Source organism: Panulirus ornatus, chromosome 42, assembly GCF_036320965.1.
Source record: "Panulirus ornatus isolate Po-2019 chromosome 42, ASM3632096v1, whole genome shotgun sequence".
NCBI classification, from domain to species: Eukaryota; Metazoa; Arthropoda; class Malacostraca; order Decapoda; family Palinuridae; genus Panulirus; species Panulirus ornatus.
The window spans coordinates 11,848,134-11,873,908 of NC_092265.1; the positions used below are offsets into that span (position 1 = coordinate 11,848,134).

At 50.2% G+C, this 25,775-nt stretch overlaps 1 protein-coding gene across 3 annotated transcripts in view; it reads left to right on the forward strand.

Moving 5' to 3' along the window:
- The first annotated feature begins 2,382 nt into the window (after nucleotides 1-2,382).
- The window catches only part of Cow (Proteoglycan Cow), a 308,738-nt gene continuing 285,345 nt past the window's right edge, over nucleotides 2,383-25,775 (forward strand). For all 3 annotated transcript variants that reach the window (XM_071686536.1, XM_071686537.1, XM_071686538.1), the window contains exon 1: nucleotides 2,383-2,588. In XM_071686536.1, coding sequence (XP_071542637.1) covers nucleotides 2,487-2,588 — 102 coding nt within the window. In that variant the 5' untranslated portion in view covers nucleotides 2,383-2,486. The remainder of the gene's footprint in view (nucleotides 2,589-25,775) is intronic.

The window sequence follows — 25,775 nt, forward strand, 5'->3', positions numbered from 1 at the left end:
TGCCCGCCGTTCACCCTCCTGCATGTTCAGGCACCAATCTCTCAAAATCTTTTTCACTCCATCTTTCCACCTCCAATTTGGTCTCCCACTTCTCGCTCCCTCCACCTCTGACACATATATCATCTTTTTCCATCTTTCCTCACTCATTCTCTCCATGTGGCCAAACCATTTCAAAACACCCTCTTCTGCTCACTCAACCACACTCTTTTTATTACCACACATCTCTCTTACCATTTCACTACTTATTCGATCAAACCATCTCACACCACATATTGTCCTCAAACATCTCATTTCCAGCACATCCACCCTCCTCCGCACAACCCTATCTATAGCCCAAGAATCGCAACCATATAACGTTGTTGGAACCAATTATCCTTCAAACATACCCATTTTTGCTTTCCGAGTTAATGTTCTCGCCTTCCAGACATTTTTCAACGCTCCCAGAACTTTCGCCCCCTCCCCCACCCTGTGACTCACTCCCGCTTCCATGGTTCCATCCGCTGCCAAATCCACTCCCAGATATCTAAAACACTTCACTTCCTCCAGTTTTTCTCCATTCAAACTTACCTCCCAACTGACTTGTCCCTCAACCCTACTGTACCTAATAACCTTGCTCTTATGAGTCGTCGCACTCATGGGTTTAAGTCGTTTTACTTAAGGAGTTCGGTCGTCGTTCTTAGGGGATAAAGTCGTCGTGCTCAAGAGGTTAAATCGTCGTGCTCAAGGGGTTAGAACATCGTCCTCACGGGTTTAGATCGTCGTGCTCAAGGGGGTTAGGTCGTCGTGCTCAAGGGGGTTAGGTCGTCGTGCTCAAGAGGTTAGATCGTCGTCTTGATGGGGTTTAGTCGTCGTGCTCGAGAGGTTTAGGTCGTCGTGAGAGAGGTAGGGAGAGTGCTCATGGGAGGCACAGAGCCATGACCAGATAATGGCTGCCTTACACTCACCACTGGCCTCATAAATTTCATGAGTTTGGAAACTATTTTTTTATTTCTTTTCTTTCTTTTTGCTGTGCGAGAAGCGGCTGGTGCCATGAGGGTTGGATGGGAGGGGGGGAGGGAACCTCGGAGACATGTAGAGTGGGGAGAACACCAAGAAACATGAAGGAGGGGAGGAAACCTGGGGTACATGAAGGAAGGGGAGAAACCTGGGGTACATGAAGGAAGGGGAGAAATCTTGGGAGACATAAGTTGCGTAGAGGAACCTTGGGAGACATGAAGAGGGGGAGGAGACTGGGAGACATTAAGGGGTAGAAGGACCCTGGGAGACATGAAGTGGGAAGAGGAACCCTGGAAGACACGAAGAAGTGGGGAGGAGACTGGGAGGCACGAAGAACTGGGGAGGAGGGGAGGATACTGGCCTTGTATCTGCACAGGGATGGGGAGGAGTATGGGAGTAGCACCCCTCTTGGGAAATCCAACACAAGTGTGGGTTACAGTGACTCTGAGGCCGGCTCGTTATTTCAAAACGTTCACTGTATTTCACTGCTGTACCTTACAGCGGCGCTAGCTTGAGGCAACACACACACAACCAGGTCAAACACTTCCACAAACAAGTACCTGGCATGCAACACAACTCGCAAACACAAATACATTCTGTATGCGCAAACAGGCAAACACAAACACACACGTTCAAAAAAAAAAAAAAGGCACACTAAAAAAGGGACAAACACATTCAAATGTTACGGTGGCGGCGGCACAGTCAGCGTAGCGCGCCCGTCACTCGCTGCCAGCCACCGTCACATGACTGAAAAAAATGGAAAAAGAGGAAACAACGATGAATAACATAGCAGCCAAAAGTCTCTCTCATGAACGAGGAGGAAAAAGTCATTCGATACGACTGTTTTTCTGAGGGCCCCGACTCCCCCGGCATTGATCCAAACTCAGACCAAACTACCCGCAAAACTCCATCACCCCCTCCCGCTGTGTACAACCCACCCCACCCCGCGGTGTTCTGCTCCACGTGTCTGTGATCAAGAACAACCATCAGGAATTTCATTGTGACTGATGACAACAGAAGAAAAAAACATATATAAACTAAGAAGAAAATGTCACGTAGCCTTTGGTCATATGGGCAGGCCCCCTCTCTACTGTGACTCCGTTTCCCCCGCCGGCCCCAGGCCAGGCCTGGCTGGGGCGTCCCGTGTGTAATTCCCTTTATGTCACAAACCCAGCGGGTAGAATGTTATCTACGCCATCAAAGGCCGGGAGAGTGAAAAATATGAATTTATAAAAGCAATAGTAATTCAACACTTCAAACTCCGGGCGGAAAAGATAAAAAAAAAAAAAAACCCGGGTTCCAGAAAAGCTGGAACGCAAAAGCTTTCCGTGACCCGATTAACTCCACTTCCCCCTCGGTATCCAATGGCGGAGGGGGGGACAGCGAGCGGGAGTGGAACACAGCAAGTCCAGGCTCCGCGGAGGGAACTTCTCTCTCCTCCGATTACTGGGCACTGCTGCTGTATTTACTATTTTTGAAGTGTTTGGTGTATGGTTGCCATGAAGGCGGTTGTGGTCTTGCTGGTGGGGCTCTTGGTGGTGTGTGAGGCCAAGAAGAAGGATGGCGTTCAAGAGGATTTCGAGTTCGTTGAGGTAAGACTCCCCCAAATGTCGCGTCTTCGATTTTTCCAGGGCGAAGGAGGAAGCCTCGCCAATGTCGCGCTGGTCCGTGATGGCGGTCCAGCCTTACACTACACCCTGGTCGGTACACACTACGCTCACACTTACTAACACACTCGCCTGGTAATGCCTTGGGAGGGTTTAGGAGATGGCGTTGGCATTCGCTGGCACTGGTGTCCGAAGTTAACGTTGGCGCGGGCGGTTCGCTGGGCCCTGGACCGTACTGCAATATTCATATCGACACTCCCGTCCGTCACTCATACCAGCCGATCCTCCTCCCTCAGGCTGGGGGCCACTCCTGTGTGGAAACTCCTCCCGACATTCCTCTGGCACTCGTCCATCACTACTGACACTCACTTGGCACTGTTCTGACACTCAGCAAGCACTGTCCTATGGGGATGTGGGTTATAAGGGTCTTAAACCAGGCACTGCTGCGTTGCTATGTCTCTTGGCACTGCTGTGTGGCTCTGTCTCAGCACTGCTATTAGGCCTTGCCTCCTGGCACTGTTACGTGGCTCTGCCTCCTGTCGCTGCTGTGTGGTTCTGCCTCCGTGACTACTGTGTCTACTTTACTGCTGTGTGACTTTGTCTGCCGGCAGTGCTTGGCGGCTCAGCCCCTTCACTGCTGTGTGGCCTTGTCCTGTGACACTGCTGTGTGTCTCAGCCTTCTGGAAGTGTCGTATGATTTTGCTCTCAGACTCTGCTATGAAGCACTGCTGTATGACTCGTATCTGGCAGTGCTGTGTGGCTTTAGTCCAATGGAACTGCTGTGTAGCGCTCTCGGAGCACTGCTGTGTAGGATTGGACTGGATTATAGAATTTAGGCTTATAAGCCAAGCACTGCATTGCTGTGCAGCTCAGCTTCTTGGTACTTCTGCAGCTTATCCTTCTGGCACTGCTGTGAAGTTTGGTTTCCCGACATTATTGTCATTCATTTTACCAGCACTGCAGTGAGTTCCGAGTCTGTGTCACTGCTGTGTGACTGTCTCTTGGCAAAAAAAAAAAAAGTGTTTCTTTGAATCATGGCACTTCTGTGTTATTTTATCTCCTAGCATTGCTATATATCAGTCACCCGGCACTGTTATGAGTGTCTCCCGGCACTGCTATGTGCCTGTCTCATGGTTCTGCCAATTATTTATCACACACGACACGACATTGCCTCGTCACTGCCGGTGCTGCCTTTTTTTCTCCCCTGGAAGCGCTTTTATTGTCTCCTGGCACTGTCGGGTTAATTATATACCCCAAATATGTGGCCTCAATAAGGTACATGTTTTTCACTCTCCTTCAGGTACAATCGTATGTATATCTTTTTTTCTTAGCACAGCTAACTGGCACCACTGTGTGACCCGCTCTACTGGCACTGCTGTGTGGGAATTAGTCCCCAGGCACTGCCGTGTGGGTCTTTCTCCTACCAGTGCAGTGGGGTCGTGTGGCCTAGCTATGATGTGTGGCACTGTCTCTTGGCACTGTTCTATATATATTGAATGACCTGCCATTCGTGTCCAGGTCTCTTAATTCACGGCTCTACGGTGTGACTCTTAATACCTCGACGGCACTGCTGTGTCACAGCCTTGTGTCACCGCTGTGCAACTCGCCCTGTGACACTGTTATGTGGCACTCTGTGGCAACTGTTATGCCAACCCCCCGTTGCTTCTGTTTGCTACTGTTAATTCCTCTCCAGTGGCATTAATTTCTCTAAGGAGTCTTGTATAGCTTTAACTCTTGAAAACTCTCTCTCTCTCTCTCTCTCTCTCTCTCTCTCTCTCTCTCTCTCTCTCTCTCTCTCTCTCTCTCTCTCGTTGCTATGGCACTGTTGCCTAGCACCGTCGCATGGATGTGCCTTCCAAGTCTGCTGTGGACTGCTGCTGTCACTGAAATCCTCCAGGCAGTGTCTCTTGGCACTGCTGTGTTATGGTTCTGTCTCTTAGCACTGCGCAGTGATGTTCTACTGTGTCGCACTGCCATTCTGGAACTCACTGGGGGGGGGGGGTGCTAACTAATATCACTGCTGTGTGGCTATGAATGGTAGCAATGCCTTTCTTTCACCGCCAGTGTTAAAAGCGTCCCTTAATGACACTGCTTTAATTTCTGACTCTATCACTGCTATCGCCTCTGATGTAATTTAAAACTGCAATTACTGCTAGTCTAGATTACTAGTGCTTTTTTTCACAGCTGACTCTGTCGTATGTCACTGTTGCTCTATCTGAATCTGTCTAAAGGGACCTTTCCACTGGCACTGCTGTCATAGCCGAATCTCTCTACTGGCACTGCTCTTATAGCTGAATTTATCCACTGGCACTGGTTTTAACTGGCTCTGTCTACTGGCACGGCTATTATAGCTGAATCTATCTACTGGCACTGCTGTTAAAGCTGAGTTTGTCTACTGGCACTGCTGTTACACCTGAATCTACCTAACTGGCACTGCTATTACAGCTGAATCTATCTATTGGCACTGCTGTAAAAGCTGAGTCTGTCTCCTGGCACTGCTGTTACACCTGAATCTACCGACTGGCACTGTTATTATGTTTGTCTACTGGCACTGCTATTATTTGAGTATGTCTAGTGGCACTGCTATTTTTTGAGTATGTCTGCTGACGCTGCTATTATGTTTATGTCTGTCTACTAGCACTGCTATTATGTTTGAGTCTGTCTACTAGCAATGCTATTATGTTTGAGTATGTCTACTAGCAATGCTATTATGTTTGAGTCTGTCTACTAGCACTGCTATTATGTTTGAGTATGTCTACTAGCACTGCTATTATGTTTGAGTATGTCTACTGGCACTGCTATTATGTTTGAGTATGTCTACTTGCACAGCTATTATGTTTAAGTATGTCTACTGGCACTGCTATTATGTTTGAGTATGTCTACTTGCACAGCTATTATGTTTAAGTATGTCTACTGGCACTGCTATTATGTTTGAGTATGTCTACTAGCACTTCTATTATATTAGAGTATGTCTACTGGCACCGTAGTTATTCATGAGGTTTGTGTCATATATAATGTCTGGCTTAAGGTGTTTCACTGTTCACTGCTGGGTTGGTCCTATGTTAGTGCTAATACTTTGGTTGCCCATTAGCACTGCTGATGTGCGTATATGAATCATATCAATAACAGTGCTGTTGCTAATGGCACTGTCCAGTTGCACTGCTCATAAACATATGAAATGACCACTAGCAGTGCTATTATTGATGGTTTCGTCTCATGGCACTGCTGTTATTTTGGGCAGTGTAACGGCTGTAGCACTGGCCCTCGCTCCGCATGTTTAGCAGTGATATCACTACAGATTTTGTCGACAAGTTTTGCCAACATATAAATAACTTCTTTGTCACTGCAGCAGTATGGAAGTGTCTGAATTCGTCTACCGACAGTGGAAATATTGTTTACACTACAGTGACACACAAACACACACACACGCGATAACCACTGGCACTGCATTTACACCTGGATAATAGATTAACAGGACTCTTTGTCACTGCTGTATGGTCCTCAGGCAGTTACTGCCGGCTTAGCGAATGAGCACTGCTTTCACCGCTGGTACGGTCCACTGTCGCCTGACACCTCTGCGACGGCTTTCAAACTCGGCTCGTATCAATAATACCAATGTCGTCTATATTCTCGGGGTGTCGCTTTAAATCGCCTTACGTAATTACTGAATACATGCTGAGGCTTGACCTCTGACCTTACCCCCCCCCCCCCTTGTACATCACGTGGGGCGCCACCAGCAACCAGACCCCCACCCAAACCCCTTCCTTTCCCTCGCCTATCTCACTGCTATGCTATGCTATAATGACATTCATGTTATGTTATGATGGTTAAGGGTTGGCAAGAGACGATCGGAAATCTCATTCTAATTTGACGGTTGTGTGGGCAATGGTGACAGCGGGTGTCACTGGTGTCTAAGGGAATGGGGGAGGAAGAGGGGGTGTGTGGGTTCGAGTCCAGGGCCGGGCCCGTGGTCTCTCCTGGCCACACAGCGATGACGTCTCGCCGTTCATGCTGACTGAGGGAGAGTCACTTCCCTGCCCCAGCACACGACACGCACCTCCCATGATCAATACTTTTCGCGACTTTTCGTTTATTTTAGAATGACGGGTTTGAACTCTCTCTCTCTCTCTCTCTCTCTCTCTCTCTCTCTCTGGTGTACCTTGGTGTGGCCTGGGTTGGATCTAGTGTACCTGGGTGTGGTCTGTTGTACCTGGTTGTGGCCTAGTGAACATGGAGGTGGTCCAGTGTACGTGGGTGTAGTCCAGTGTACCCAAGTGTGCTGTAGTGTGTCTGGGGGTCATCTAGTGCATGGGTGTGTTGTAGTGTATTCGGGTGTGGTATAGTGTACCTGGGTGTTGTGTAGTGTACCTGGGTGTGGTCCAGTATACCTGAGTGTGGTGGAGTGTACCTGGGTGTGGTCCAGTATACCTGGGTGTGGTGGTGTACCTGGGTGTGGTCCAGTGTACCTGAGTGTGGTGTAGTATACCTGAGTGTGGTCCAGTATACCTGGGTGTGGTGTAGTGTACCTGGCTGTAGTCTGATATACCTACGGTGTGTTCGGAACAGGTGTGTACGAAGTAAGCAAGAGGAGGGAGTGAGGGAGAAGGGAAACTCACCTCCCCAACCTCTTACACAGAGTACCTGTAGCCTAACCTAACCTAACCTCTCTCAACCTCAATGTTCCCTCCCTCAAACTGCTGGCTCTTGCACCATCTGCTTCACCCTTATTAAAGTAACCGGGTCAGGCCTCCCTCAACCCTTGAGCCGCCTGGGTCACACATAAAACACTCATAATTTTCCTACACAAGTCGACGTGACGGATTCCCTCCCAAGTTTCCTCCTGTTACCATCACCAAAAAAAAGGTACTCGATACCCCCTTCCCCCACCCGAGGCCGGCCGGCAACACCGTGTGAAATAATAGACTATGCAAATGAGATGCGATAGAGAGATAAAATACGAGTAATTGTAGACCTGCAGTCGCTAGTTACTGCTCTGTTTGGGAGTCAATGTGAAGCATATATTTGCATGCCTGAACACCCCGGGCCAGGGTGTGTACGTGTGTCTGTGTGAATATACCTGTGTAGACGAGAGCGGTGTGTGTGTGTGTGTGTGTGTGTGTGTGTGTGTGTGTGTGTGTGTGTGTGTGTGTGTGGGACTGATTCTTCGTTTGGCTGTATTCAAGTGTACTCGTATGTGTAATTACGTGTTTGTGATTGCCTATTTGTAGAGTACGGGGAGGGAGTTCTGCACTCGTGGGACTTCACCTTTTGAAAATTGTGGGGATGTATGTGTTTGTAAATGTATTTAGGTGATTTCGTGCGCGTATGTGCAGGTCAGCTTCAATGCGTAGTTCACTTAACATTCTCATTCAGTATCGTAACATTATTATTTACCCAACCTTCAGCGAACACGACATAACAACAGTTGCCTCCTCCAAAAAGGATGGAGGGATGGATCCTGCGGACTTTCAAGTAGCTTGGTCGAGCAACGACCCAACCCAGCAGCCGGAGCTCAGCCTGGGCTGTTGGTGGTGTGGATGACCCACTGAGACTTCATCAGGTATTCACACTCTAAACCTGAACATAACAATTACCTAAAATGTCGTCCTTGCTCGCTCGACAGGAACTATGAGAAAAATTATTTACACAAACACACACACAAATATATATATATATATATATATATATATATATATATATATATATATATATATATATATATATATATATATATAATCCCCATGAGGATTAAGTCTTTATATACACTCCCCTGCAGCAGGCCCACAGAGCCATCAGCAAGTCCTCAGCCATCCTACAGTACACCCAGCAAGTGGGGCTACGTTACCTGCGGCACCTCCAGTGTGAATAGCTCGTTCAACCACTGCTTTCAACGCGGCAGCGTGTATAAAGTAAAATGTAATTAGTGTTGGAATTTTTATACAGCCATTACAGGATTATTTTATTTTGTAATGTGGCCTTTTTTTTTCTTTTTTTCTTTTTTTTTTTTTTTGGTGAGAAGTGGGGGAGGGGGAAGGTGGCGTCCCTCACCAGGTATTCTTTCTGCCAGCCAGAGGTTCTTCCTCACCTGGAAGCCTGCCCTGGAGAGGGAAGATCACAAGGCAACAGACTCATCCCTGGAGTTTGATGAAAATGTTTAACTTGGTTAGTGAGAAACTGGGCGGGGGTTCAGGCCTCACCAGGCACTGGGCGGGGGTTCAGGCCTCACCAGGCAGTGGGCGGGGGTTCAGGCCTCACCAGGCAGTGGGCGGGGGTTCAGGCCTCACCAGGCACTGGGCGGGGGTTCAGGCCTCACCAGGCACTGGGCGGGGGTTCAGGCCTCACCAGGCACTGGGCGGGGGTTCAGGCCTCACCAGGCACTGGGCGGGGGTTCAGGCCTCACCAGGCAGTGGGCGGGGGTTCAGGCCTCACCAGGCAGTGGGCGGGGGGTTCAGGCCTCACCAGGCACTGGGCGGGGGTTCAGGCCTCACCAGGCACTGGGCGGGGGTTCAGGCCTCACCAGGCAGTGGGCGGGGGTTCAGGCCTCACCAGGCACTGGGCGGGGGCTCAGGCCTCACCAGGCACTGGGCGGGGGTTCAGGCCTCACCAGGCACTGGGCGGGGGTTCAGGCCTCACCAGGCAGTAGGCGAGTTTTTTTTTACAGTTGCTTCGCCTTAACTTTGCTCATATTCCTCAAGACTTTTTGTCATATCTAAAATATTTCTCTTATTTTCTTCTTCACGTGAAGTTTTACGGTGCCTTTGTCTCGTGTGGATATGTACGCCTTATCTCGCTTGAACCGGAGCAAGTTACGGTGGACGTCACGCATGCAGAGAGGGAGGGAGTTATGGTCGTCGCCACATGGAAACACTGGACTGCAGCAGCGCACAACAAACCCCCACGAACACTGTGTTGCCACCGCGTCTGCTGTAGGAAAAGGTCCGAGCGTAGGATCTTGGAAATGGCTGGGTCGTCGCGCCCAAGACATGGGATATTACATGGATCTTAACGTCAAATATGGCCGCCAGTCTGCCGTGTAAGATAGGATCACGAAACAAAATGAGGCGCACATGGGAGCTATGGACTTCTTTTTTCTTTTTATGGGAATTTCGGCCGAAATGACCGGCATGGGACCTAGGGAGATATGGTCATGCTTCAGTTGGCCAGGCCCTCCCTCACTACTGGCTGGCCTCCCTCGTGTCATCGTCACAGCTTCAACAGCCCTGAATAATTCATAAGACAGGAAGAAAAACACACATATACCACGGGTGATTATATATATATATATATATATATATATATATATATATATATATATATATATATATATACTGGACACTTAGATGGTAACGGTTTACCCATAGGCGAGGAAGACTCGAACCCAGGCGTACCGACTTGCCACTCGCTAGGACTGGGTTCGAATCCTCATACCTTCCCTTCTGCCTTACGATCCCCTTCTATGGGTCTGCCGCATCCTTCTTGAAGCTGGGCACGTCTAAAGAGGAGCAACAAAACCAATTCCACCACTAAAATTCTCTCGGAAATTGATAAGACTCCGAGATGATCTAATAGAATTCAAAATATTAGATAATTTAAACAAAGAAAAAAATCTCCGCATCAGGTAGACTCAACGACCAGAAATAACAACATGAAACTGAAAAAGAACATGTTACAGCAACGGGGGAAACAGCTTTTCTCATCTTTAATTGAAGAACACAGTAACAAAGTGCAACCAGATGTGGTAAACCATCACTATCATCAAACTGAGTCTAGATCAATACTTCAGTGATGTCTCTTAAGAATAAGTTTTAAAACTTACTCCATATATATATATGTTTTTTTTTTCTCTCTGTCACAGTTCAGCTCTGGAAGAGTGCACTATAGTCGAAGCAGGGAACTTTTCCCGTTTACACTTTCATACAAAACTACCGCGGTAGTATACTTTACACTACAGTATGTTTCGTCTCAGCTTTTTCTCTACCAACTGTCAAAGCCAGTAGGGGGTTGGGAGGTGCTTCCTGCGTGGCTATCTTGCCTCTTCTACAAATTGAGATTATGACCTCAGACAACCTTGCCACGGGCAGGTACTTCATATCCACACGGGTTTTATTCTCCCTAGTGTGGGGCACCGCTCGCATATTTTGGATGGCTCCTCCTGCACCTCTGTGATGTCCAAAGTGGAATCAATGTCCTTCCGTCTCGTTAACCCTTCAGGCATGACCTCTGTCAAACCATCCAATTCCTGTCTGCCATGACGATGCCGCCCTCTCCTTGTCCTACAGGTATTACTTCTGCCACTGCTGTCTGCGTTTGTCTCTTCCACCCAGGTTTGTACCACAGACGCATCTGGCTCCTGCTTCCAATAGATTCTACGTCTTATGGAAGAAAGGGAAAGCACACACACACCCACACACATTATATATATATATATATATATATATATATATATATATATATATACCCTCCAACAGCCAGGACTCAGGACTCGAACCCATGAACTTTTGCGTGATAATCTGGTACGCTAACCACGCAAAAGGTCCTAGTTCGAGTCCCGGTTGTTGGAGGGTATTATGTGTTCTATGTAAGTATGCGTTCATATGCACTATGTTCGTATATATATATATATATATATATATATATATATATATATATATATATATATATATATATATATATATATATATAGTTTCATTATGAAACAAGATTTTTACATCTGCCAGAATAGAGCCATTTAATGTTAAACACTCCCATTGTGAACTTCATGATTAAAACTTTTTGAAGTGGTTAAAATCGGCTGTATCTAAAATTACATTTGTTTAATGACTAATTACGCAAGCATTCTATTTCCTAAAGAGTCCAGTGAGTATGAATGTGAGTGAGTGAGTGTGAGGACGAGGGAGGGAGGGGCGCGGGCGCCTGCCACCCACACCTGGAGGAGGAGGAACAGGCACCAGCGGTCGGGCTCCACAGCTGTACTTCTTGACAGCGCTGGCCATCGATTAGCAGATTTAGGGCACCCCCGCCTCACCCTTAACCCTCCTCTTCCTCCCCAAGTTAACCCTCTAGCTTACTCCCCTCCTTCCCAGAGTTAACCCTCTTGCCCTCCTCCTCCCTCGCCACTCTACCCATCTAAGAGGTTGTAATATAGGGAGGAAGGAGACAGGGTTTCGCCAGGTAGGGAGTACGCTGAGAGGGGAGGGGCTGGCTCTGGTGTCGCTCCCTGGACGTACAAGGTGACGAAAGGGAAGACTCGGTGTTAGCAGGTCTTAAACGTCTTTTGTTGACTCTCTATCTCTCTCTCTCTCTCTCTCTCTCTCTCGTGTGATGGGATCATCTTGTTTCCCCTGGCCCGTCCGTCCACGTCAGTCTTGGGGCTGGCGGGTAAATACTCACCGTCAATATTTGCCAGAAGTAAAACCAGGCGGTTGGAACCAACCAGGAGAGGAGGCGGCGGCGGGAACTCCCGCTAGTCATACGAGCGTCTCGCTGCCTCCAGCTGGTCAAAAGAACATCCCTCCTCCTACCATAAGGTGGTCAAATAAAAATGTCGCGACCCCTCAGTGTGAGGGGGAGCAGTCAATAGACGTCCACTCATCAGAAGGAAGTCAAATGAGCCTCCGTTTGCCAGCAGGCCGTCAAATGAGCATCCAACTGCCAAGAGACCATTAAAAGAGCACATGCATTGCTCAGCACCAGACGGTCAAATGAACCTCAGCTTGACGCATGGCACTTGATCACCTACTGCCTAACGGACGCGATGATAAATAACAGCTGGAAATCATCCGGGCCAGGGGCCGATCTGTTGAGCCCTCGTGGGTCCCTGCTCATTCAAATGAGCATCCATCATGGAGAGATTAAATGAGCATCCATCTACCTGGCAGACCAAGCTCTAGTGTTGACAGACTGAGTTATGAAGATGAATGGCTTGGCAGTGAAGGTGAGAGTGGCTTGACAGTGAAGGTGAGATTCTTGACAATGAAGACGAGTGGCTTGACAGTGAAGGTGAGTGGCTTGACAGTGAAGGTGAGTGGCTTGACAGTGAAGGTGAGTGGCTTGACAGTGAAGGTGAGTGGCTTGACAGTGAAGGTGAGTGGCTTGAGTGAAGATGAGAGGCTTGACAGTGAAGTTGAGAGTGTCTTGATGGTGAAGGTGAGAGTGGCTTGACAGTGAAGGTGAGTGGCTTGACAGTGAAGGTGAGTGGCTTGATAGTGAAGGTGAGTAGCTTGACAGTGAAAATGAGAGTGGCTTGATAGTGAAGGTGAGTGACTTGATAGTGAAGGTGAGAGTGGCTTGACAGTGAAGATGAGTGGCTTGACAGTGAAGGTGAGAGTGGCTTGACTGTAAAGACGAGTAGCTTGACAGTGAAGGTGAGAGTGGCTTGACAGTGAAGATGGCAACGAATCTCCAAAACACCAAATCTTCTCATGGAAAACCGTTGTCATCATAACAACGACGTGAAACGTAAAATTTACTTATATACTTTCGGTCATCCTGGAGGAATGTTCCCGATCCATCTACACTCAAACCTTCACACGACCTACACGTACGGTACACCAGTGGCCTGGGCACGATGACCGCAGCCAGCCAACCAGCCAGCCAGCCAGCCAGGGGGTATTTCACCCGGCGCTGGTCCAGGTGATCACCGGGACACCCCCGGAGCCGAGCATAACCACCTGCACTGATGCCAGTGTAAATAACGAGCGTTATTTCCATTCATGAGAGGGCAACTAACGAACGTACAGAATGTGGATTTCAGTGATGAGTTTAAATAACGGCAATAATTTTCTCTGATGAGCGTAAACAACGAGTGTGATTCTCGCTGATGAGAATGTAAAACACGGGGGGTGTCATTTTCACTGATAAAAGTGTAAGTAACGACAAATCTACGTGTGATGACGGAATGTAGGTAGTGATATATATATATATAAAGCAATAACCACAGATCTCTATGTAACACTTAAAAGTTCCTCAGAAAACTGAAGATATGTCTATCGAGAATGGCTCAATTGTCACCAGATAGATGTATATTCATTGTTTAAGGTCCGAGGAGACTTGATACAAGAGAGTACGAAATAAATCGAAACCATAAAAGCAAAGTCACACCTTTGGTTTTGCATCGTACGGCCGGCAGTGTCGGCCACCCGGGAGCTGGCTGGCACCCACTGCCAGCCGTGGGTAATGCTAACGTACTGCACGACCGGCGGGCGGGAAGGGCCTGCAATGCTGCGATGCAGTTTGTTACTGATTGCAACTGTCATACGTAAAATTGTTCCGTGTACCTGAAACTCAGAGAGAGAGAGAGAGAGAGAGAGAGAGAGAGAAGGAATACCCTCCTCTGTGTATGGTTCCCAACGTGGTGGTGGTCTTACCATGGAGAGAGAGAGAGAGAGAGAGAGAGAGAGAGAGAGAGAGAGAGAGAGAGAGAGAGAAGGTCATGACGAGGAAGGGATCCTCTGACAGCATCTTAGCAGGAGCAGCTGAGGAGGAGGAGGGTCCTGGTGCGTCAGTTGGGCGGGCAGTAAGTACTGTGCTCGTCCCACGTCACAAGAAAAGAGTTCGCCTCCCCACAAAACCTCCGCCGCTCACGCTCCAGCCGTCCCATTACCGTCGTCATGACTACCTCGATCACCGCGTGGAGAGGCCAGCGGCGGGTTCCTGGTACCGGCCACCTTCTCATGGGCCAGACGGCGGTGCTGCACCTTCTGCTGGCTAGGTGAATCTTTCCTGCAGCACCTGCTGGCTAGGTGAAGCTTCCCTGCACCTGCTGGCTAGGTGAATCTTTCCTGCAGCACCTGCTGGCTAGGCGAATTTTTCCCTCAGCACCTGCTGGCTAGGTGAATCTTTCCTGCTGCACCTGCTGGCTAGGTGAAGCTTCCCTGCACCTGCTGGCTAGGTGAATCTTTCCTGCAGCACCTGCTGGCTGGGTGAATCTTTCCTGCTGCACCTGCTGGCTGGGTGAATCTTTCCTGCAGCACCTGCTGGCTAGGTGAAGCTTCCCTGCACCTGCTGGCTAGGTGAATCTTTCCTGCAGCACCTGCTGGCTGGGTGAATCTTTCCTGCTGCACCTGCTGGCTAGGTGAAGCTTTGCAGCACCTGCTGGCTAGGTGAAGCTTCCCTGCACCTGCTGGCTAGGTGAATCTTTCCTGCAGCACCTGCTGGCTGGGTGAATCTTTCCTGCAGCACCTGCTGGCTGGGTGAATCTTTCCTGCAGCACCTGCTGGCTAGGTGAAGCTTCCCTGCACCTGCTGGCTAGGTGAATCTTTCCTGCAGCACCTGCTGACTGGGTGAATCTTTCCTGCAGCACCTGCTGGCTAGGTGAATCTTTCCTGCAGCACCTGCTGGCTGGGTGAATCTTTCCTGCAGCACCTGCTGGCTAGGTGAAGCTTCCCTGCACCTGCTGGCTAGGTGAATCTTTCCTGCAGCACCTGCTGGCTGGGTGAATCTTTCCTGCAGCACCTGCTGGCTAGGTGAATCTTTCCTGCAGCACCTGCTGGCTGGGTAAGGTCACTGTACCCACCAACCTCTGTAAGCGAAACGCTGGTTTACATTTGTCTCTACATTTCACTGCTAACATTTACTAGAACAACGACTTGGGGAGTTAGTAAGCAGAGATAATCATCATCTCTTCGCCAGCCCGGCCATAGCGAGCTGTAGCGTCTGCTGGCATCGTAAACCAGCTGCTGCTTCTGTTGTTATCTGCTGATGGACATGTCGTGATGGTGTGGTAAGGGTAACGTGGTCCCTGGTGATGCTGGCTGTCTCCGAGCTCCCTGCTACACTCGGGAAATGGCGAATAGTTTGAAAGAAAAAGATATATATATATATATATATATATATATATATATATATATATATATATATATATATATATACATATATATATATATATATATATATATTCCCCCTTTTTTTTTGAATTTCCATTCTTGACACAGGTTCCAGGTTGTTGGCAATAGTCGTCTGTATGAGAATGCTAATAAGAGAGAGAGAGAGAGAGAGAGAGAGAGAGAGAGAGAGAGAGAGAGAGAGAGAGAGAGAGAGAATCATACAGACACGTAGATAACACAGACGACAACCACAAGACAAAAAAAAAAAAAAAAAACATAAGAGAGCCACACACACACACAGGCCGCCCGTCAGCGCTGCAGTATTAACTAGGAGACCAGCGTTACCTCACGGGGAAAACATGAGGTTCTGGAGATGAGCAACATTAACGGGTGTAGCGATGAGACACTGGCAGCTAGCTCTTGCGATAAGAGACACCGCGGCAGCAGGGGGGTGTGGGTTTTAACGACGAGACACACCGGGCTGGTAACACCGACGAGAAACGGCGGCAGGTTCGACGATAAGGAAACACTGCCAAATGTGGTGATAAGAAACAACGACAATTCTTACGATGAGAAACACCGGGCGGGTCTTGCGACGATGAGAAACACCGGGCAGGTCTTGCGATGATGAGAAACACCGGGCGGGTCTTGCGATGATGAGAAACACCGGGCAGGTCTTGCGACGATGAGAAACACCGGGCAGGTCTTGCGGCGATGAGAAACACCGGGCGAGTCTTGCGACGATGAGAAACACCGGGCGAGTCTTGCGACGATGAGAAACACCGGGCGGGTCTTGCGACGATGAGAAACACCGGGCGGGTCTTGCGACGATGAGAAACACCGGGCGAGTCTTGCGACGATGAGAAACACCGGGCGGGTCTTGCGACGATGAGAAACACTGGCGGGTCTTGCGATGATGAGAAACACCGGGCAGGTCTTGCGACGATGAGAAACACTGGCGGGTCTTGCGATGATGAGAAACACCGGGCGAGTCTTGCGACGATGAGAAACACCGGGCAGGTCTTGCGACGATGAGAAACACCGGGCAGGTCTTGCAGCGATAAGAAACACCGGGTAAGTCCTGCGATGAGAAACACCGGGCGAGTCTTGCGGCGATGAGAAACACCGGGCAAGTTGCACGATGAGAAACACCGGGCAAGTTGCACGATGAGAAACATTGGCCCCTGGCTGTCGGGGAGAAAATTGGCAGGTCTGGCGATGAGAAACATTGACCATCGCGGCAATAAGAAACTTAAGAGTGTGTCCAGACAAAAGGCTGGGGGGGACGGGGAGAGGGAAGTGTTGAGGGAGGGAGCTCGAGTTGTGTGTGTGGGGGTAGTGGGAAGAGGTTGTGTTGCGGGGCGTGAAACATACGATATATATATATATATATATATATATATATATATATATATATATATATATATATATATATATATATATATATATATTTTCTTTCTTTTAAACTATTCGCCATTTCCCGCGTGAGCGAGGTAGCGTTAAGAACAGAAGACTGGGCCTTTTTTGGAATATCCTCACCTGGCCCCACTCTATTCCTTCTTTTGGAAAATGAAAAAAACGAGAGGGGAGGATTTCCAGCCCCCCGCTCCCTCCCCTTTTAGTCGCCTTCTACGACACGCAGGGAATACGTGGGAAGTATTCTTAATCCCCTATCCCCAGGGATAATATATATATATATATATATATATATATATATATATATATATATATATATATATATATATAGGAAAGGATCACAATTTTGCGCGTGATCAAGATATTCCTATGAGTCCGGGGACTCATAGGAATATATATATATATATATATATATATATATATATATATATATATATATATATATATATATATATATATAACCTGGACGCGAGGAGTGTTGCGAGCGTGGAAGAGGGTCCTGGCGAGGGTTGGCATTGTGCGAGCAAGGGGTAAGGAATTAGATTTACGACCCGGGATCCCGAGTGTTGCAAGTCCCATGGAGGGTTGGGATTGCGCTGCGAGACGTACGACGTGTGGGATATATGCCCCGGGACTCCTGTGATGCCACTGGGACTGGTCCCCAGAAAGGATCTGGGACTCCAGACATATGGATGGTGTTCATGTTGTGCGTGGGGGGAGGGGGTTGGTTTGATGCGTGTGTGTGTGTGTGTGTGTGAGAGAGAGAGAGAGAGAGAGAGAGAGAGAGAGAGAGAGAGAGAGAGAGAGAGAGAGAGAGAGAGAGAGAGAGTCACAAGTACCCACGTCTAGGACCCGGCATGAGGCAGGTCAAGCAACATCATCACTAAAAGTCGTGCCGTCGTACGTACCCAGGGGTCGTACCACCGTCGCACGTACCCAGAGATCGTACCGTCGTCGTACGTACCCAGAGATCGTACCGTCGTACCCAGGGGTCGTACCCAGGAGTCGTACCGCCGTACGCACCCAGAGATCGTACCTTCGTACCCCGTACGTATCAATCCACGTTTGTTTGTAAGTCCGTATACGAAGAAGGTCAGCAGGAACTAGTGCACAGTCGGCACACGAAGGCTGTCCGGTACACTGGGTGTCCGGCACTCTGGGTGACCGGCACACTGGGTGTCCGGTACACTGGGTGACCGGTACACTGGGTGTCCGGCACTCTGGGTGTCCGGCACACTGGGTGTCCGGCACACTGGGTGTCCGGCACTCTGGGTGTCCTGCACACTGGGTGTCCGGCACACTGGGTGTCCGGCACACTGGGTGTCCGGCACTCTGGGTGTCCGGCACTCTGGGTGTCCGGCACACTGGGTGTCCGGTACACTGGGTGTCCGGCACACTGGGTGTCCGGCACACTGGGTGACCGGCACACTGGGTGTCCGGCACTCTGGGTGTCCGGCACACTGGGTGTCCGGCACACTGGGTGTCCGGCACACTGGGTGTCCGGCACACTGGGTGACCGGCACACTGGGTGTCCGGCACACTGGGTGACCGGCACATTGGGTGTCCGGCACTCTGGGTGTCCGGCACTCTGGGTGTCCGGCACACTGGGTGTCCGGCACACTGGGTGTCCGGCACTCTGGGTGTCCGGCACACTGGGTGTCCGGCACTCTGGGTGTCCGGCACACTGGGTGTCCGGCACTCTGGGTGTCCGGCACTCTGGGTGTCCGGCACTCTGGGTGTCCGGCACTCTGGGTGTCCGGCACACTGGGTGTCCGGCACACTGGGTGTCCGGCACACTGGGTGTCCGGCACTCTGGGTGTCCGGCACACTGGGTGTCCGGCACACTGGGTGTCCGGCACACTGGGTGTCCGGCACACTGGGTGTCCGGCACTCTGGGTGTCCGGCACACTGGGTGTCCGGCACACTGGGTGTCCGGCACTCTGGGTGTCCGGCACACTGGGTGTCCGGCACACTGGGTGTCCGGCACTCTGGGTGTCCGGCACTCTGGGTGTCCGGCACACTGGGTGTCCGGCACACTGGGTGTCCGGCACTCAGGGTGACGGGTACGAAGAAGTCTGGATGGCTGTCCGGTGTCGTGTAGACAGGGCGTCCAGGTCGGCGTCCGGTTCAGAGGGTGTCTGGTGCAGAAGGTGTCCGGTAAATGATATCCTCGTGTATCCGGTTTATGGTACCCGACACAGCAGGTGTCAGGTAAGTGGCGGGCTGGATGTCCAATCAGCGTAGTGTATGGTCGGTTCCCGGATCAATGTTCTGACGTAAGGAACTGCCCCCCTCCCCCCTTAAACAACCCTCCTCCCCCGCCCCCACCAGGAGGAGACGGTATGTTCCCCTCTCCCTCACCACACTCACGGGGGCTCGTTACTCATACTCATCACTCCAGACCACGTTACATGACTCACGTATTCATCATTCATCCAGGGCACAATTTGACCCATCTCTCAAACGCCTCGTGATATACAACGAAGAGACGAAGCTAGGACGCCATTTGGTAAACATGCGATTGTATATCAACTGACTGTTATATTTCTCTCTTGTATCTCCCCTGGTGATGTGATTATTACACGAAAGTGCACTTGGGAACTTATCGCGTTTCATTTTCCCCGTGGACTCATAGGAATATACTTGATCACGCGCAAAATTGTGATCCTTTCCAATATATATATATATATATATATATATATATATATATATATATATATATATATATATATATGAGGTGTGGTGCAATGCTAGAGGGGATGACAGCCGTACCATAAAACACCTCAGCCTGGATGACCAGCCGAGGGGAGGGACGTCCCTCCGCGTCTCTGCCAGAAAGTCCCGCTCGAAGTTCTCGTCTCCGGGGAACTCCGGTTGTTAACTTGGCTATCTATTTTCCTGGCGACTGATGTTAGCGGGCCCAGCGCAACGAAAAAAAGAGACGGAACGCTAAATCCGGCTGATTAATGCAACCTGTAACGCCGCGAAAATTGTATGCCATATTTTAGTAGGTGAGGCGAGCAGTGCAAATACAGAGGAATTTACAGGCAAGATCTCATAGGAGGAGATGGTCGCGCTCGCGCGTGCGTGCGCGTCGGACAGTCCCACGTTTTACCGACTGACGTCATGGCCTGTGTGTGTGTGTGTGGTGTGTGTGTGTGTGTGTGTGTGTGTGTGTGTGTGTGTGTGTGTGTGTGTGTGTGTGTGATCAGTAACAAGAGAGCAACGGGGAAACTCATGACGAAGATAATCCGAGGCGAGGACACAAGAGAGAGAGAGAGAGAGAGAGCTTGAGAATATAGCGAGCTTTGGGAGAGAGAGAGAGAGAGAGAGAGAGAGAGAGAGAGAGAGAGAGAGAGAGAGAGAGAGAGAGAGAGAGAGAGAGAGAGAGAGAGAGAGAGAGAGGGTGATGACGGGGGAGGGGAGATCACAGGGAACAAGTCATGCATTACAAAATCCTCTGTGGCGGTGCATGACAGAGTGGCCAGCGACCTGGAAGGAAAATACAGAGACATGGGCGGATGAAGTGTGTGTGTGTGTGTGTGTGTGTGTTGGTGGACCACCAGGTGGCCTACCACGTGTTGCCAGGCTCCACTCGTCCAAGCACTACTGGGGGGATACTGGTCTTCGGGACCGCTCTTGCCGGAGGCACTGTCCACAGTGGGGGGGGCCTGCCACTACTGTCGTAGGGATCACTGTAGTATCCAGGGGTGTCTAGGGACCACTGTAATCAGTGGTGTCTAGGAACCACTGTAATCAGTGGTGCCCAGGGACCACTGGTGTAAGGACCACAAGGAGTGATGCCTAGGACCACTGATGTCAAGGAACACTACTTAACCAGTGGTGTCTATAGGACCACTGGTGTAGGGTTTAGTATAACCAGTGGTGTCAACAGGACCACTGGTGTTGGAGCCGCTATAACCAGTGGTGGCGTCAACAGGCCCACAGGTGTAGGGGGCCGCTATATCCAAGTGGCGTCTCGCGCCACTGAAAATGTTTCCAAACTGAACGACAAAAATAGTAGGCTAAGAGATGGGCTCCCACGAGTATAATAATAAACGCCCTCCTGGTCCACATGAATAGTTAACACACACACACACACACACACACACACACACACACACACACACATCAAAGAACAACTTATACAAACAATTTTCGTTCTCCTTCGTGTTCGGTGGCGTCATAGAACATTTACCCACCTCGAGAGCACATATCCCTCGTCAGAATCTTCGTAAAACTCCCGAAAAAACATTAGAATCTCTTTATGTCTCTATATTGCCTATTAAGAGTATATAATTACTTCTACGGAGGTAGATAACCTACTGTAGGCAGAGGGAGGCTACTTTGATGTGTGTGTGTGTGTGTGTGTGTGTGTGTGTGTGTGTGTGTGTGTGTGTGTGTGTGGAGAAAAAGACGTTGGGAGAAGATGACAGATTCTTCGGTACGGTATGACTTCATCCACCTCACATATGCTGGAACTGTACAGCCAGCTGGATGTAAACACTGGGTACACATCCCGGCCTGACCCCATGATCACGACGGTACGACCCTTGGGTACGACGACACGACCCTAACACCTCAAACCCTTGAAGTGGGTGTGGGTGGTGTGTGTGTCAGACTGGAGATCACTCCCTCGTACACCCAAGCAAGAGTCGACCAGTCGCGCTAGACGAGGTTAAAAGAGAGTTTAGCAGACATAATCTGTCGTGAGGAAAGAGACTCCATCGGCTCCGATCTCACTACAGCTGGGGGGCTGGGCCTTATAACGGAGGCCCGTTTAAAGGGAGCTGTTTACTCCGGTATCCGGGGTCTTAAAGGGAACTGAACCTTCCCAAAGTTGTCTCCGAAATGACATTAAAGCATCGCCCTCCCCCGCCCTACAAGACTTGGATTGGCTTCCTCCATCATACCTCGACGAGCCGATGAGGGGGTTTGACATGTCGCTGCGATAAGAATGATTTCCGTCCATCTCGTTGCCCTGAATGGTGCGTGTATGAGTCATGTGACGTACGTGTGTGGTCCGCTGGTCCCAGACACCACTGGTGGCAGTGGTCCGCAGACCAGTGTGGTCCCAGGTCCCCAGACAAGCGTGGTCCTATACACCACTGGTTATTATACAGTGGTCCCAAACACCACTGGTTATTACAGTGGTCCCTATACCAGTGGTCCCGGACACCAGTGGTTTATAGTGGCCCCCGGACCAGTGTGGTCCTATACATAACTGGTTATTGTAGTGGTCCCTACACCAGTGGTCCTATACACCACTGGTTATTGTAGTGGTCCCTACACCAGTGGTCCTAGACACCACTGGTTACACTGGTCCCTACACCAGCGTTCCTTGAGCAATTACCAGGCGTTAATTAATCCCAGGTGGGGAGGATGAACAGTTAGGTCGACTGTGAGGCGGCCTGCTCCGTGCGGGACTCGAACCCTAGCTCGCGAGATACGTGGGTTGCAGCGCTGACCACAACACCACGGTGTCTGTGTATGATATACGTTTACTATGTATTTTATAGCAAATTTTTTTTTCATCTCAGTTACGCTTAAAGTTGTGTATTACTCATGTTTAGTGATAAACTGGAGCTTCTATTAAACGTGTGTCACTCTGATGGAGAAATATAATACAGACGATACGAACCAACGTTAACTCAGGCGCAGTACGCATGCGTCATGTCCAGGACAACGAATGACGGCATTCATACGTGTCTTCAAGACCTGCTCCCGAAAGGTAATTATTCAAGGTAGACCCTATCTAAATTATGTAGTAACTAATTGGCAGTTATAATAATCATGCATGTATGGAAATAATAGACTTTGAACGAGCCAGCTAGCAGCTAACGAAACGAGGATTTGTTAAGATACATAACGAGAGTGTTTACACACACATTATACGGGATTTACATACATTACCTTTCAAGGCAGTAACTATGCCCTCCTCCGATCTGCAGTCACCACAGCACCTGGGGTAGGTGTCTGGTGCTGTTGCTCTGGCGTCTACTCAACCAGCCCGACCTGAGGAACAGGAATGAGACGACAAAAGAATACAACAGCATGATGACTATAAGGACAAAGACGTAAACAACGACACGACAGAATTTCACGATCACAAAGGAAACAGATGAAGGTTTGAATGCCGATTAGGAAATCAAGATTGGGAGAACACAGAGCCACGAAGAGATGGCTGACAGAGGTAAGGAATAGAGGAAGGGAGTGGAAACAGAAGAAGAAGAAGAAGAAGAAGAAGAAGAAGAAGAAGAAGAAGAAGAAGAAGGGAATAGAGGAAGGGAGTGGAAACAGAAGAAGAAGAAGAAGAACAAGAAGAAGAAGAAGAAGACAGCATAATAATTAATGTGAGGGCCACAGCCTCAGTCGTCGATTTCCTCGAAGTAGTTTACGGAACAAAGTGACCTTTACCTCCCATGACAGTAATGGCAGTTACATCCGGGGGAAATTAACCTTCTAATGACACACTTCACCTTCCCTCCTCCCCCCCTCACGTACACCAAGCCCTCTGATAAGCGTCTCGCTAATGCCATTATTCATCCGTGTATTCGTTCAAAAGGGGGGATCCCTCCGGCGATAACCTAAGGGTTGCTCTTGTTATGGACGGCACTGACCGACCCACCACCTGTGTCTCACACGAGCCACAACCACAGGTCAGAACCGCACCAGCGAACGTCATGCCAGCGACTGCCACGCCACAGCCCCGGAGGTCAGAACCGCACCAGCGAACGTCATGCCAGCGACTGCCACGCCACAGCCCCGGAGGTCAGAACCGCACCAGCGAATGTCATGCCAGCGACTGCCTCGCCACAGACCCGGAGGTCAGAACCGCACCAGCGAATGTCATGCCAGCGACTGCCTCGCCACAACCCCGGCGGACATGTTCCTTAGGAACGCCCTGCCGACCTGACCAAGTGCTTGGGACTCACTACGGCTCAACTCTGACCTATGCTGACTTGGGCACCACCACGAGCGGCTCCTGTCCTATAAACAACAGATGAACAACCAAGATGTGGCCTTTGTTGAACTGATGTACCACAGGTGAGGCCAGTGTGGTGGGGGTGCTGGTGGAGGGAGTGTATATGGTGGTGGTCTGGTGGTGAGGGAGGAGGTGGACTTTACGATGTGGTAGAGACCCGATGGTGGTGATGCGGAACCGGAGTTTATGTGGTGGGCATGTTGTGGTGTGGCAGGAGTGTATTGTATGTGGTGGGGATGTTGTGGTGTGATAAAGGTGTGGTAGGAGTGTACTGTATGTGGTGGGGATGTGGTGGTGTGGTAGGGGTGTACTGTATGTGGTGGGGATGTTGTGGTGTGATAAAGGTGTGGTAGGAGTGTACTGTATGTGGTGGGGATGTGGTGGTGTGGTAGGGGTGTACTGTATGTGGTGGGGATGTGGTGGTGTGGTAAAGGTGTGGTAGGAGTGTACTGTATGTGGTGGGGATGTGGTGGAGTGGCAGTGGTAGGGCAACCTGTGGTGCCGCATTGTAGAGATCAATACTGTGTCTGGGAGGTGTATCTGGAGGCCAACACCTGCAGCAGTCATCCAACACCTCTACACCCGCCCTACACCACTCCACACACATCTCCCTCCCTCAGCCACACCGACCGGAGGTTGTCCACGGGGAGGTCTAACTCCTGAAGGGACTGGGAGGGACACATCCCCGCCCCCATCGTAAACCAGTCAGTCTGTTTACCTTCCATACCAGCTGACCGTCACCCGAGGTCACCTCCTGTCCCCATGACCTCCAGACTGACATATGTAAACACGGGGAGGGATACAGCGAGGCACGGTCTCCAGCGTGGTACCTGGCCACCATGGTGTGGCATGTGGGCCAAGGGGGCCTGCGCCAACTTACTCTGGCAACTGTCATGAATGACAAACATTTTCTGTGAATTACAAGATCGACCCATGACACGAACCATGTCGTCAGCAGCTAACTCCTCGAGCACGACGGCACGATCCTCGAGCACGACGGTACGATCCTTTGAGCAGGACGGTACGATCGTTGAGCAGGACGGTACGACCCTTGAGCAGGACGGTACGATCCTTGAGCACGACGGTACGATCCTTGAGCACGACGGTACGATCCTTGAGCAGGACGGTACGATCCTTGAGCAGGACGGTACGATCCTTGAGCACGACGGTACGATCCTTGAGCAGGACGGTACGATCCTTGAGCAGGACGGTACGATCCTTGAGCAGGACGGTACGATCCTTGAGCACGACGGTACGATTCTTGAGCAGGACGGTACCCTTGAGCACGGCGGCACGATCCTTGAGCACGACGGTACGATCCTTGAGCACGACGGTACGATCCTTGAGCACGGCGATAACGACCCTTCGGAGTGATGGCTTATCTTGTGACCTAACTCCAATAGTCGTACCGTCGTGCTCAAGGATCGTACCATCGTGCTCAAGGATCGTACCGTCGTGCTCAAGGATCGTACCGTCGTGCTCAAGGATCGTACTGTCGTGCTCAAGGATCGTGCCGTCGTGCTCAAGGATCGTACCGTCGTGCTCAAGGATCGTACCGTCGTGCTCAAGGACCGTACCGTCGTGCTCAAGGATCGTACCGTCCTGCTCAAGGATCGTACCGTCCTGCTCAAAGGTCGTACCGTCGTGCTCAAGGATCGTACCGTCGTGCTCAAGGATCGTGCCGCCGTGCTCAAGGATCGTACCATCGTGCTCAAGGATCGTACCGTCGTGCTCAAGGATCGTGCCGTCGTGCTCAAGGATCGTACCGTCGTGCTCAAGGATCGTACCGTCGTGCTCAAGGACCGTACCGTCCTGCTCAAAGGTCGTACCGTCGTGCTCAAGGATCGTACCATCGTGCTCAAGGATCGTACCATCGTGCTCAAGGATCGTACCGTCGTGCTCAAGGATCGTACCGTCGTGCTCAAGGATCGTACCGTCGTGTTCAAG